The 15,102-nt window shown below is 39.9% G+C and overlaps 1 protein-coding gene across 1 annotated transcript in view; it reads left to right on the top strand.

Annotated features, from left to right (window-relative positions):
- Positions 1-15,102, top strand: part of kcnh1a (potassium voltage-gated channel, subfamily H (eag-related), member 1a) — a 254,487-nt gene that overhangs the window by 5,847 nt on the left and 233,538 nt on the right. The window contains exons 2-3 of the mRNA XM_067988318.1: positions 9,804-9,927; positions 13,341-13,447. Coding sequence (XP_067844419.1) covers positions 9,804-9,927; positions 13,341-13,447 — 231 coding nt within the window. The remainder of the gene's footprint in view (positions 1-9,803; positions 9,928-13,340; positions 13,448-15,102) is intronic.

The raw sequence follows: 15,102 nt of genomic DNA, 5'->3' as shown, positions 1-15,102 counted from the left end.
TGCTGAGGCTAATTTTAGCCACCACTCCCAAGCTGAGATCAGGATAGGTCTGGGATTTTCTTGGTACTGTAGTGAATGATGCATTTACCAACAGAGCTAGTTCATGGCATTCTGTGCCTCATACATCCAGTTCAAGAAAGCCATCTACCTTCCTCTTTGTCTCTCCTCTCTCTGTCCTTCTATCTGTCTCTCTATCTCCATCTATTATCTATTGCTGTATCCTCGCTCATCTTTTTTCTCTCCTCTCCTTATCTTTCTCTCTCTCTTATCTTCCCTCTTATCTATCTATCTTCTCTCTCTCTCTCTCTCTCTCTCTCTGTCTCTCATCTTACCTATCTATGATCTTGCCTCCAGCATGCATCTTTCACATTTCAGAATTAACATTTTGTTACAGGTGAAGAATACAATCTTGTTAATCTTCATTCGGCAAGCCGACTTCACAAGTTCAGACACCGGTTGTAATGATCCTGATTTAAAACAAACAAAATGCTCACGCACAGGAGTCTGTCTCTGATGTAAAGGACTACAATTCCCAGGAACCACCATAAGGCCAGGACTCCAATGCATACTCAAAGGAAAGCAAAACTCGCCGGCTGCCATTTTAGAACTCTGGAGTTGATTCCAGCACCTGATGGAAACGTTGGAGCCTCATTAATAAATTCAAATCAGACTTCTATGACATCATTAGGTCCCAAAGGTGATTTTAACTGGGTGGCCCAGAAGTCCTGCTCAGTGGCAAATCGGCTAATAAAACCTAGTGGGATTGGCTACACAAACTGACTGACATGACTGGAAGCTGGATTAAAGGGGCACTCATCTGCAGGCATGTGGTTTATTAAGATCTGTGTGCTGTTGGGATTAGTGCATTTCCAAGGTAGTTCTGGGCTTGCAGCTTCTTTCTGAATTTATTCCTTCTTCCTTACTCTCCTAAGCACTTGCTGCTTATCATGGGTGCTGTTTTTGCTTCATTCCTTTGGAAGGATGAACAGTTGCAGGAAGAGGAGCAGCAGCAGGCTGAAGAAGCAGGACAAACAGCAGATGTGCCTGTTAGAAGACAGCAGGTGAGGGGAGTTGCTGTTAGACATCTCCATTCAGCCCATAAGGTCTACAGGGCAATGGTCAGTTTCTTGGCTATCTCTGCAGAACAGGCAGGCTGTTCCTGACCTATGCAGCCTGTTGCAGCAGGATCTGCTGCCTGCTAAACCAGGGGGCCATACTTTTCCAATGGCTCTAAAAGTCACCACCGCCCTTAACTTTTTCGCCACAGGCTCCTTCCAAGCTGCTGCAGGGAAAATCACCCGCAGCTTTCAGTCTGCAGTGCACAGCTGCATCAAGCAGGTCATCAATAACCATCTTGCCAGAGCAAACAAGTACATTATCTTCATGATGGTTACCAATAGCCAGAATGAGAGAGCTATGGGATTTGTAGCCGTAGCCAGCTTCCCTCATGTCCAGGGCATAATAGACTGCACTCAGAGCTGTCAAGGCACCAGAAGATGAGCCAGCAGCTTATGGGAACTGGAAGGGTTTCCATTCCATTAATGTTCAACTAATGTGTGATGACACCTTCATTCTGTGACACTTATCCATCCCTCCAACTTTTCCACCATCCAGGGACGTTGGAGGATGGATGCCAGGGGACAATGCATTTCCCCTCCATAACTAGCTGATGACACCTCTCTGCCATCCCTCCCATGAACAACAAAGGTACATTCAAAGCCATGGGACCACCAGGAACATCATTGGTGATGGAGAACTGCAAGCAGGAGGCCACCACAATGCATTGCAGCTAGAGAAGCCAGAGAGCAATTGATAGAGCAGTGCTTTTGGGCGACCTGCTCAATCTTGTAACCTGAAAAGTGATAAGCCCCTCAGCATTAACAGTCCTTGTTGCCCCCTTCACCAATCCCTTCCTTCTGCATTAAAGAAAACTGAAATTATTCATCCAACCTCTATATCAATGACATTCTGACAATGTAGACTAAGAAGCAATAGTGAAAAAAACTATAGACCAAAGTACCAAATGTGATAAAGGTGATGACTCTATTTCCAAACACAATATTATAGTGAATTATTTTGTCACCCCAGTGGTCAACCCATAGTGCTTTTCTTAAAAGAAGGTTTACTAACTCTGCTGCTCCTATGAGGTGCTTCCACAGTGGCTTCAGTAGAGCTGGTGGAAGGCTGTTGTTGGCCATGTGGGGACCCTTCAAATATTCGTGCACTTTGACTTCTGGGAGCTCGAGTTGGCTTTCTGGTATCGCAGTTGGTATTGGTTGAAGGGGTGGTGAGGGAGCAGATGTGCTGACATGCTGAGAGAGGGCAACATGTGCTGCTCCCATGGCTCCACTGCCACTCTCATGGTGCTGGGGCAAATCACTTCCACTTATCTTCAGGAGAGCAGACTGCAAAAGATGAGCGACATTTTGAAACACCTGTCTATTTGTTCCACCAATCTCCAAGGTGGACGTCTGCCTCTGCAAGGTGGACATCTGTGCCTCTCCAAGGCGAAGCACAGAGAATGAGAGGTGCTATAGCATACCCTTGTACTAAGCGGAGAAGGATGTGATGGAGCAAAGGGAATTGTTGAGAGTCTTGGGGGAGTGGGGGAAAGGACTGTCATCATGGGTTGTTGAGAGAGATGGAAAATTGAAGAGCTATACTCACCCTTGCTACTCCTGAGATGTCATTGAAGTGCTTCCAGCACTGGATACAGCTCCTGGGACTGATGCTCCTGGAGTTGACAATCTCAGCAATCTCTCTCCATGCTTGGTGCACTTGGTGTTTTGGAACCCTCTTCCCATTTTCTGGAAAGCGAACTTCCTTCCTTGTCCTGACCTCTTCCAGCAGGACCTCCAGGGAGACGTATGAGAACCTTGGAGGTGGGGTGGCATTGCATGCGACTCATCTTGAAGCAATTTTTTCCTACACCACTTCAAAGCAATACCTTGTAGAAAGGAATGCAACCTCATTTTAAGAGGTGCATTCCCACTTTAAGTGGGCCTCTGGCTGACCCGATGGAAATTGCGTTTCCAGTTGTATCAGCCAGTTGAGTAGGAAACTTGGCTGTGAGATTATAATGAGTCCTGGGTGTTAAAATACCTCGGCCCTGTTTTATGGTGCAACGGGTGAGTTTCTAATTCACTCTAGTACCCCACACTCAAAATTGGGGCTGTGTTATTGGTTATGTTTCTGTGATTCTGTTAAAGAGGAAATAAGCAGAACCTTCCATTATGCTCTGAGTATTTTTTTGGGTTGTAGCTGAAGTAACACATTTTCCATAAATCATGTTAACTTCTTTTATGGTTTTTATGCTTGAGAGTATTTATTGCCTGACCCAGGAAGAATTTGCTGAGAAATGCTTTTCATCTCATCACTTCAATTCATCATCCTTTCAGGCAGTGCTTAACACTTTTTATACATATATATATTCATATTAAAGAAAACATTTATGGGCTTTAAATTTTAGTGATTATTAATGATTCAGCTAATCATAAACTATATAGGGGTTGCGTATCAGAAGATTAAAATACTACAAGTCCAGTAGCCAGAGACCATAATTTAAAACAAATATTTTTACCATGACTACACTATCCATCTGCAATTATATTTATATTCTATGCAATATTCTATGGCACTAGAGGTGCTGTTAATTGCTTACTGCACCCAGACATAGTTTTGTAATAAATGGATTTATTAAAGTAACCTGAAGAGATTCTTAAATATAGCTTTGATTTTAATATTCTGTTAGAAACTGCTGAATATGTCATCATTTTAGAGTCAACAGCCACCTATTAAATTGCTGTCACCTAACTTTCCAAGGAATATTTTGGGTTATTGGTGTTGATAGTCTGAGGTTAGTCTTTTAAAATTGTTCTAATGTGTGTCAGGTTCAGTTCTGATCACATTTTCTTGATACAAGCAATCCGGCACAACACTAAGGTTTTGCTATGCACCTTCTTGATGTGGTTTTCCTCTTTCAAAATATTTATAAATTCTTTTTAGGTTATTTATATAAAGGCAATATACATTGATGCATCCTTTGAAGCTTTTGTCAAAGTATGAGCCAATTGTGTCAAGGAAACATTGATATATGATAATGCAGAAACAGGTTATAGATAATTCATTATACAGCTTCACAGAAAAGCAAGATGTGTTGATTTGGTTTACATAATATTGAGTTATCCTAAAGAGGGAGCTATTTTAACTTTATTGCTGTGTAGGGAATGAGCTCTTAAACATATCTCAACAAACTTCACCAATAATTTAGCAATATTTATCATATCTTCATTTTTACTATTCTGCATGCACATTTCTTGAAGCTTTTTTCTGAATGTTTATTCCCACTATGACTTTGCAGAGATTTTTTAAAATTGTTATAAACGTCAACATTTAAATAGGAGAAAGGCAGATAATCCTGAAGTATTTTTTGATGGTATGAAAGCCCTGCTTTTGCCCTTTTTCACAGGTTTTGTTGGGTTACACGCCTTCTGCAAACTCCCAGGTCTCTGTTAACCCTGCTGCTAGTGCAACAGCAGCCTGGTGGTGACCATCCCTCTCCACACTTCCCATCATTTAAATAGCTGAGATCAACAACTCAGCAGATTTTCAGATTGTTGTTTTTATATCTTCACACTCTTCCCTTGGAGAGTAACATGAAATAGTGGAAGGATTCGCAGGCTGATTAGCAGTCTGACAGGGCAGGAAGTGAACGCTCCTTCCATGATTGTAACCATCTTTATACTAGCCAATAGGATGGTCAGTCCTAAATAGTGGGAGGGTTTTATGGGCCTCTACAACCCATACGATATGGGAGGGGAGGGGGCACCCACACCCACCAGGCGCAAGTATCCTGCTTCAGTCACCACTCACTGGGACTGTCTGAAAGAAAATAAAGAACTTCCATTTATATAGCACATTCATGACCTCAGGATGTCCCAAGATGCTTTACAACCAATGAAGTACTTTCGAAATACAGCCATTATCATAATGTAGGTAGCGCAGCAGCCAGTTTGTGCACGGCAAGGTCCCATAAGCAGCAATGAGATAATGACCAGTTTTTAGTGATGTTGGTTGAGGGATAAATATTGGCTTGGACACCAGGGAGAATGCCCCTGTTCTTTTTTGAATAGTGTCATGGGATCTTGTACATCCACCTGAGAAGGCAGTTTAATAACTCATCCAGAAGACGGCACCTCCGTAAGTGCAGTGCTCCTTCAGTACTGCACTGGAGTATCAGCCTACATTATGTGCTCAAGTCCCTATAGTGGAACTTAAAGTTACAACCATCTGACTCAGAGGCAAAAGTGCCACCACTGAGCCAACTCTGGAGCAAGGTTCAAACCCTACACCTTCTGACTCAGGTGGGAATTTTTTTTTATATTCGTTCATGGGATGTGGGCGTTGCTGGCAAGGCCAGCATTTATTGCCCATCCCTAATTGCCCTTGAGAAGATGATGGTGAGCTGCCTTCATGAACCGCTGCAGTCCGTGTGGTGAAGGTTCTCCCACAGTGCTGTTAGGTAGGGAGTTCCAGGATTTTGACCCAGTGATAATGAAGGAACGGCGATATATTTCCAAGTCGGGATGATGTGTGACTTGGAGGGGAACGTACAGGTGGTGTTGTTCCCATGTGCCTACTGCCCTTGTCTACCATTAAGCCAAAGATTCGCTCAGAGTTTGGGGAGAGATGAATCAAACTTAAATCCCTTAACTCCAGGGTGGGCCACTAGCTTTCTGAAGTCCAATGCTTGAACTAGCAACATGTCATGTCTTCTAAATCATCCATCTGTATCATTACAATTCCTCAACTGGATAATAACTGCTTGCAACTATTCCTTTTGATATTACTAGGATTAATACAGAAGTGATGAGCTGCAGTCTATAAATAAATTCAATGTGTTAAACTGCTTTTTTGGTGAGAAGGTGAGCAAGTGGGATTGAACTCTAAAATGGTCAGGCTAGTTGGGTTCAATTACCTTTTCCTGAAAACTTTTACATTCTTATACAAATTAAATGAATATGAAATAACTAAAAAGTTGATATATAAATATATTTATAGGGTGATAAGAAGTCACAAGAAGTATGTTTTTGCAGTACTCATTTAAAATGACTAAAATTCATATGCCAATACACTGAGAATTCTAATCATTTTAATGGAAATGTAACTTTTTTCCTGTAAAAGTATCATGTTAAGAACTTGATCAGTCTTTAATTATCAGGATTGTCAATTATTGGCCCTTCAGAAACTAATTCAGAACTCTTTCAGTGTTACCATGATGCAATATTTATCAGTGCGCTGTGGATTCCTGCCAACTCTCTCAGCTTGCCAGCCCAAAGAGCATTGATAAACCTTAAGCATAATTCTTTTTGAAAAGAAACAAGATCAGTGATTTAAATTTTTTTGGGGGTGACTTGTACTGCAGTTTTGTGGAAATTTTGATTGTTTTGAGGGCAAATGGATTGTGGAAATAAGTACAAATGACTAATCACTGAGGCAAAGTCATTTGAATTAATTGTCTTTCTGCATGAACTTGTATAAAAAGGATGATGGTAGATCATTCTTAATGATATCTTACAAACATTCATTCATTGGAGTATTATTTGAGAACACATTTAGAATGCTTATTTTCTGCAACCTCCCAGATCTCTTGACATTTTTAAATAGGGTTTGGTTTCATTGCCAGCCCTATTGTCTTTGAATCAGAAGGTTGTGGCATCAAGCCCTCTCCAGAACTTCAGCACATAATCCAGGATGACACTTCAATGTAGTACTGAGTGAACGCCGCATCACCAGAGGCGGCATCCTGTGGATGATATGTTAAACCGAAGCCCTGGTCAGATGGACATAAAAGATCCCATGGCACTATTTGAGGAAAAGTAGGGAGTTCTCTGGTGCCCTGTCCAACATTCCTTCCTCAACAAACGTCATCAAAAACAGATTAACTAGTCATCTTGCTGTGTTTAAATTGTTTGCCTACACAACAGTGACTACACTTCAAAAGTAAAATATTGGACATGAAGTGCTTTGAGACACCCTGATGTGATAAGGCACTATATAAATGCAAATTATTTTATACATATCTGCTTGCATTAATCTTTGCATATAATATATAGTTTTAATACATCTGTAATTTTTTTCTTCAATGAATTATATTTATCAGAGACAAAAATAATCAGCCCAGAAGTGGGTATAGCATGGAAAGATACATCGCCAATATCCCTCTATATCTCCCTGACAAACCTAAGGTCCAGTTTTGTAAGAGCAGCCCGTATTACACAATAGTATAAATCCCTGATATAATTTTAATAAATATCTTTACCTCTCCACGGTCCTGACATCCTTCCCAAAGCAGGGTGTCAAAAACTGAACAGAATATTCTAACTACTGCCTTCCATTCATTAGTATAAGTTTAACAGTGGGCCAGATTTACTGTCAAAATAATGTTGAGGCTAACGACGCTCACCATTATTTATGCGCGAATCACACAGCAACTGCAGGCGAGGGCAGATGCATGGTTAAACGCGAAAATCTGGAAGTTGCTGTCCGAGATGCACTGCTCCGCTGATAGCTTCCCGAAAACAGCATTTCGCTGTCTGATTCACCATTCAAACGCATTTGACAGCGTGAAGTTCCTGTACTTGGACGGTAGATACGAACTAAACTCGCCACAGAAATTTAGGGCTTGTCTCAGTCTAGGTATCCTTTTTAATGATATGTTAGGTCTTAATTACTGCCAAACAACCTCTCTGGCACTGAAAATTAACTTTTACAAATGTGGAGTCTCATTCCTTCAGCTTTCAATTGTTGTTGGAGATTTAAAAAAAAAAGTAAATTAATTTTTTTTTACTTTTTCTTTCTGTCTCTTTTTTTCTCTCTCTCCTAATCCAATTTTTTTTCCCCTTTATTTTGCTTTCTGTACCTGATTGAATTCACTATTCTAACTTACACTTCCTGGTTCAGACTTTGCGCTGTTCATTTAAGAATCCTTCAATCTGATTGATTAAGGAGATACACAGTTGTTTGCTCTGTTCACTCAGATCTCAGATGCCCTGTAGAGGGTGCCGTGCTGTTTCCATCTCTGACAGCAACTTCCAGCACAAAAGCTCAAGGAAATTAAATGGGCACGGCCAGTCTAATGTGCGGCAGGCACCGTTCGTTCCCCATCTACAGTAAATTCTGGCCCATTATCTTTTTGCTTTTGTATCTACAAAGCATAGAATCCCATATGCTTTTTGACATCTTTATCAACTTATATTCCCACTTTTAAAGATTTGTGTATCCGAATTCCTTAAGTCTCTCTGCTCCTCTACTTTTTTTTACGTTTTACCAGGCTCCTTTTTTTTATGCCATCTGTATATTTTGATCGTGCCACCACCATGTCCAGATTATTTATATATATATCGAGAATAACAGTGGTCCTAACACAAACCCCTGTCGGATGCGACTGTTTACATTCCTCCAGTCTGAGAAACATTGGCCAGGAAATTCCTCAGAGCTGCTCCCACTCCGCTGGTGTTACTTCGTCAGAAGTGCAACGGAAACTCCGTTTATGCACCAGACCAACGGCAAAATAACACTGGTGGAGCGGGAACAGCTCCGAGGAATTTCCTGGTCATTGGCTACCCAGTACTTTCTTTTCTGTCATTTAGCTAACTTACAATTAATGTTGCCACATTCCCTTTAATCCGGTGCACCTTTTGAAAATACATATACATCTACTGCAATTTTTTTTCAATGTACTCTTATTTCATCAAAAATTTCTATGAAATTTGTCAGGCACACTTGCTTTAACAAATACATGCTGGCTTTCCTTACTTAACCCAAACCTTTCTAAGTAAGTATTAATTAAGTATTAATTTTATCCCGTATTATGGCCACTACCGTTAGCAGGATTTATTCCTATCTTCCTTCTTGAGCAGATGCAACCCTCCAGTCCTCTGGCACAACTTCCATATCTAAGAATGTTTGAAAGATTATGGTCAGTTTCTGCTTTTTCCTCTCTGATTGCCTCAGCATTCCAGGATGCAAACTCTCAGTACTCACCTAGCACCTTTTTCAGTTTGAGTTCTATCAACTTTTTCAGTATTACTTCCTTAACTGTAATTATCAATCTAATTTCATTCCTGCGATAAAATTCCCCTGTAGCAGTTAAACATCAAAGTTAAAATGTATACAATAGAAATATTTTTGTCCCATTTATTTCCAAAGTGCAATTAATTAATTAATCTTCCTTGGTTCTGTACATTTTTTTCTGAATGTAACATTCATCACTTGTAGATGTTGTAAGAAACAAACCAGATTTGTATTTGAAAGGTGTGAAGTTTACTCTACAGTAAAGGTTACCAGCCAAGTATGAGCTGGAACTTTCATTTCAACATATGGGCTAGATTGGAACTCCGGACCTGGAGCTAAAAGAATAGGGGGGTAATTTTGACTTTGAGTGATAGTGTAAAACAGGCGCTATCGATTCAGCTGCCCATTAAACATCACTCCAGATTTTCATTTTCATTGAAATCAAAAGTACCTCCTAGCATTCTAAGCATAATCCAATAGCCCAGGCAGGGAAGTTCTTCAGTTATCAGATTTTAATGACACCCAGTCATTCTAGTCACTGATTAAACAATAACTTATATTAAAGTGAACTGTACTGGACAGTTAACGGTGGGCTTGTTGATTCAAGTACTTGACTTCCAGACTCATCCAAATATGTAGACTGTTGTATCATGTCTTCAAAGTATTGGAGAAACTTAATGTCCTGTCAAAATCAGATATGTTTTAAAATCTATTTTCTTTTTCTATAGACACAAATTTTGTACTTGGAAATGCACAGATAGTGGACTGGCCTATTGTATACAGCAATGATGGATTCTGCAAACTGTCTGGATATCATCGAGCAGAAGTTATGCAAAAGAGCAGCACTTGCAGGTATTAAAAGATGTGACTGCATTTTGTTTTTATTTTCAAAATAAAATTTATTCCAGTGCATTATATTACTCTGTACATTTGTAAAGGTTACAAATGTACAGAATAATCTGATGTACTGGAACACATTTTGTATCAGTAGTCACGTGCAATTCATGAGTAACCAATGATTTGTTTGAATATAGGCACGGAAGTTCTCCAGTTGTCAGGTTTTAATGATACCCCTAAGTAATTGTCAGTGACTTTTCCAGTTCAAAATTATCACCTAACAAGATATCATTAAAATAATTTTCTGTGTGGTAATATAGGTAAATTTTAAATGAATTTTACCTTCTTGCATTATGACAATGAGTGATTCATGTTATATGTTCAGATAAACTGTATAAAGGACATCCAAGCCTAATTAACATGATAATTGTGTTAAAAACACAGCTATTAAAAGTTTTAAATGATTCAAGTATAATTTAATGATTATTATGAATTAATTAAATTTATAGGTAACTGATTTCTACGTGCAGAAGAGTGAGTTTAGTCATCACTGAAAATCATTTTCAAAAAATTATGTTTAACTTTGGTATCATTTTTGTTAGTATCTTTTAGTGGTTTAAAAAATGTATATATTGTTTTAAATAGTGAGTGCTGTGACATCAGTAGCAGAACTGATATATCGATCCTGCTGCGGCCAACAGTTTTACTGAGGTGAATTAACATCAGCAAAGATACAAACCTATATTTTGGGAAAAATTTGAATGAGAAGTGGGCTGACCCCGCTGCAGTTTTCGGGTTCAGCCAAATTTACATAATGTGGGTGAACACCTGACACCAGGAATGCCACTCATTGGGGGTTGCCATGGAGGAGGCAGAAAGTTGCATTTTGCTACAGGATTTAAAGGCTTGTAGCTGTTCAAAGTGATAGTGTACCAAGCTGTGTCACCTTGTCCAGAACAGTAGAACCAGAGGACACGGCCTGCGCTTGAAGGGGGTTAAACTCAAAACTAATCTGTGGAAACATTATTTCAGTGAGTGAGTGGTAAATCTATGGAATGGGTTCCCTAGAGAGACGGTGGAAGCAGATAGTGTTGATTCATTCAAATCCAAATGAGATATATTTCTTTCAGAAAAAATGATCAACTGGCTTGCTCTAACAAACAATTACTTGCTTTATACATCTGTGCAAAGCTGATTGGCGAATGTTAGTGATGTCCAGAGTGGCAAACAAAAATGACCCCTTAGCATAAATATTTAGACCAATTGCAACCTTTGTAGCCACCTTTGTCTGTGGTGAAGATGGACTGTAGTTTGAGTTGAAGCATGTGGCATAATTCATTGGTGGCTTTCTTTTGCAGCACAGTGTCTGCAAGTACTTTTCTTTTGTCAAGTGGAAGTAGTCTGTATATTCTGGTGATAGGGTGCTGATAGATGAGTGCTGTGTGCTTTCTATACTGCCTGACGGGTTTGTCTTTATTCCAATGCTCATCTACTTCCAGCGGGAAACTCTCTGTGCCCTATTTAGAATTGGGGGGGCCACAAAGGAGGCTCCACTATAGAAGTAACAATAGGTGGAAAAGCCACATTCAGTAGTGAAAAAAACAAGTATTGAAAAATGGTTCAGAAATAAGATTCCCGAAAATCTGCGGGTTTTGATCCCAGCAGTTACGCCTGCTGGTGCTCTCTAGTGATGACCCTGTTGGAATATGCAAGGGCACCTAATTTGCATGAGCAGGCAGGTGCCTGCGCCGCTAAGGGCACATCTCTGGCACCTGTCTGCCTCATTCAGCTGGAAAATCTGGCGTATACCTGCTATTGGTTGGGAGGGTGGGGTGGGCCGGTGTTACCCAGTCATGTTCCCTTCAGCCCTCTGTAAAAGGGGTCTAATGAAGAAATTCAAATAATTTTTTTCCCATTCTTCAGGAGTCCAGGCTGCTGCCCTTCATGGAAGTCTTCTCCCACCCTTGTGGGTCGTACTTATTCCTATCTGGTATGCCTCATCTCGTTGGGCTAACCTCATCCTGTACCATGGTGGGTCCTGAATGAGCTGGCTTAGCCCCCATAACGACATTTACTTGTAAGAGCCTGACAGAGATTTCGCCCTCTACAAGCCAGGCCATGAAATCCCGCGAGTGGCATAGGCTCGGCATAACAGGGTCCTTGCTGCTTTCTGGTGGTTCTACTGGTCTCTCACTAGAGTCATGGCGGGAGCATGGCAGAGCTCCTGAGGAAATTTGGGGCCAAGATTTTCATAAACCCTTTTACAAGTACCTGCTGTGGTGCTTTAAGTGTATTTGACCGTTTTCTGTAGTGCCTAGCAATGGTGGATGCCCATCTTACATTTTTAAAATTTATGTCCAACGTTGAAAGTTTCGTCCATTGGCGTGAAAGGCTGAGAAGAAGCTGAAAACATGATTATTGCTGAAGCATTGCAGGTTACTGGTACTAACACTGTTAATGTTAATTCAGTTCACTCATGCTATCAGCTGCGGAAAGTTAGTGCTCTGATAAAGTCATCAGCACTGATTAAACAAAAATTAATAGCAATGGAAGGAACAACGCAAAGGAAATATAAAATTAATCCTAATTTTAATAGTTGATTTGTAAAAGAGTTCCTGACAGCGAGGTTCTGCCTTTAAAGGGATTGTATCCAGGAATTTTGGGGGCAGGAGTTTCTATTTCGATAAGAAATTCAATTTCAAGGTTAAGCTGATGTTCAAAAAAAGTCATGCTTTGCTGTCATGATTTATGATATCATCAACAATGGTGATTGATTTTTCTGCTTTGTAAACTCACTGCCAGACACTTACTTACCCACCTACTAGTAAACCTGAAAATTCTTACAGCTATTTCTACTAAATACAAGAATGACAGATAATGATCAAGATTTTTTTTTTTTGTTTTTCTTTCCTGAAGGTAGTGACTCATATTGAGGTCAGTTCAATTGGTTATCAGTAACCCACCAATAACTTCTTTATATGTGAGGCTGGACAGAGAGTGTCAGTAGGTTCTTGAACTCTGAGGGCATCAGAATTGAGCCTGATGCTGTCCTCACCCAACATGTATGCGCATGAGCACTTTCCAGCAGCCGTTATTAGATAGCCATTAGGAGTGGGAGTCTTGCAGATTTTTTTCTGTGGATTAGGTGCTGAAGCCAGTGCTGCAGCTCCCTTAGCTTCCCAGGAGAGATCAGCAAACTCAGCACAGAACAGTTGTTGAACTCAGACTTTCCTGTTCTGGTGTTACATTTCATGGTGTGTTTAACATTGGCATTGGAGAAAGCCAACAAGGAGTTTTAAATTAAGCTGCAAGATCAAAATGTTGAAAATGAAATTGAGTCAAATGTTGTTACATTTGACAACTATTTGGAATATAACATGAACATTTAAACCAGTAATTGTAATTTTAATTTTGATTTGTGTTCACAGTTTCATGTTTGGGGAGTTAACAGACAAAGAAACAATTGAAAAAGTACAACAGACATTTGAAAACTATGAGATAAACTCATTTGAAATCCTTATGTACAAAAAGAACAGTAAGTAAAAACATTTTGTTCAGAATTTATTGTATATGACACCAAGATTGTAATATACTTTTAGTTGCAATGGGAAAATAGACAATGCATGAGGGTATGATTAAGAAATGGATACTTTGTTTCGTTTTAGGCTGAATAATATTTTTTTTCATTCAAAAGTGCTTTGCAGGATAATCATAACTTGAAAGAAATCAGCCTCCCATCCAATTTAGTTACCAAGGTACAGCAGGGCGACATTCACTGGTGTTTCACTGACCTGGGTTTAGTGAAAGAGCATATAGTAGCCTAAGCTACTTTTACATCAATACAAAGCAGTTCAAGATATGCATCAATGTAAAAGTGAGTATAGCTTGGGAATCAGTTCCCCATCTGATTCTTGAGTGCACTGAAGCCACGCAGTCTGAGTTTCTGTTCAGGTGGCCATATTACACTGCTTGAGCTTCCCAATGGATGGAATGTAATCCAGTCCAATGTGAAGCCCGGGTTAAAAATGCTCAGGTCCAGTGATCAGTTAGACCTGTTGGACACTTCGGGGGTGAAATTCAGCTTCAAAGGAAAGAACAGTTGGGCAGGATGTATAATGGACGGCCGATCCGCTACTGCACATTTTGCCCCCCTGCTGAAGTTGAATTTTGCCCCCTTTATAAGCTTAGTGTTAAGTCTTTTTAATCTTATGAGAAGCTGACTCTGCCAACCACTCTCTCCTAGCATTAGAAAATGGCTGATAGGGGAGCTTGTTCACATGTGAGTCACAGCATGAAGTATCTCCAATCTTGCAGTCTGCACTTTGCACTCTGGGTAGCTGATGGTCTCAGACAAAGTATTATTGCTCTTATTGGTAGTTGATGTGTGATCTTTCAATAGGCTGTAGATACTTGGAAGAGACAGGACTTATGCTTAAAGAAGTCATTTGCAGGGATACCAGAAATTTAGGTGGAATCCGAAGTATGAGGTTTTTGAACTTTGTTTTATGTATTGGAATCCTCAATTTAAATATTAAATTTGTATCTTATGTTTGTTTTCCTTTACAATAGTTATGCGGCATCACAAGGACCACAGACACCAATGCATTAGCAGACTTTGGCCCTCTTCATGCCCTGGTGATTGATTAATGACATTAAAAAAACAAATACAAACTATTACATCCCAAAAAGTTAACTGAGGATTATTTTAGTAAGGACTTAAAAATTAAATAATATATATATGGCATAGTACAACCTTAATACAAACAGTTGGCCAGAAGGATCAATGTTGGTACAAGCATTTCATTTACATCTTTAAAGACTACCCATTTTTGTTGGTTTTCCAGTTAAGTGTGATGTAAAGCTAAAAACAAATGGTCTCTGAAAACGACCTTTATTCTAGGAGAAGGTGATTTCCGATTTTCTGTCCTGCAGGCATGTATGTAAAATTAGATATAAGTATGCCCAACTTGTGCCTGTATGCAAACTGATAAATTTCTTGATGGTTTCTGAGATATTGGGGTAAATTTTAACATACTGGCTGGATCTCAGCGTGAGGGGTTAATACGCGGGAAGGAAACCCTGAAAATTTTTTAATGCGTTTTCTCGAGCAATCGCAATTCAATTGAAGGCCCTTAATGTGACTTCCGGGTTTCGCATCTCCAAGCTGCGCAGCGGGCGTACTGCGCACCC

The sequence above is a fragment of the Heptranchias perlo genome, chromosome 8, assembly GCF_035084215.1.
Source record: "Heptranchias perlo isolate sHepPer1 chromosome 8, sHepPer1.hap1, whole genome shotgun sequence".
Lineage (NCBI taxonomy): Eukaryota > Metazoa > Chordata > Chondrichthyes > Hexanchiformes > Hexanchidae > Heptranchias > Heptranchias perlo.
This window is presented reverse-complemented; position numbering and strand designations above follow the sequence as displayed.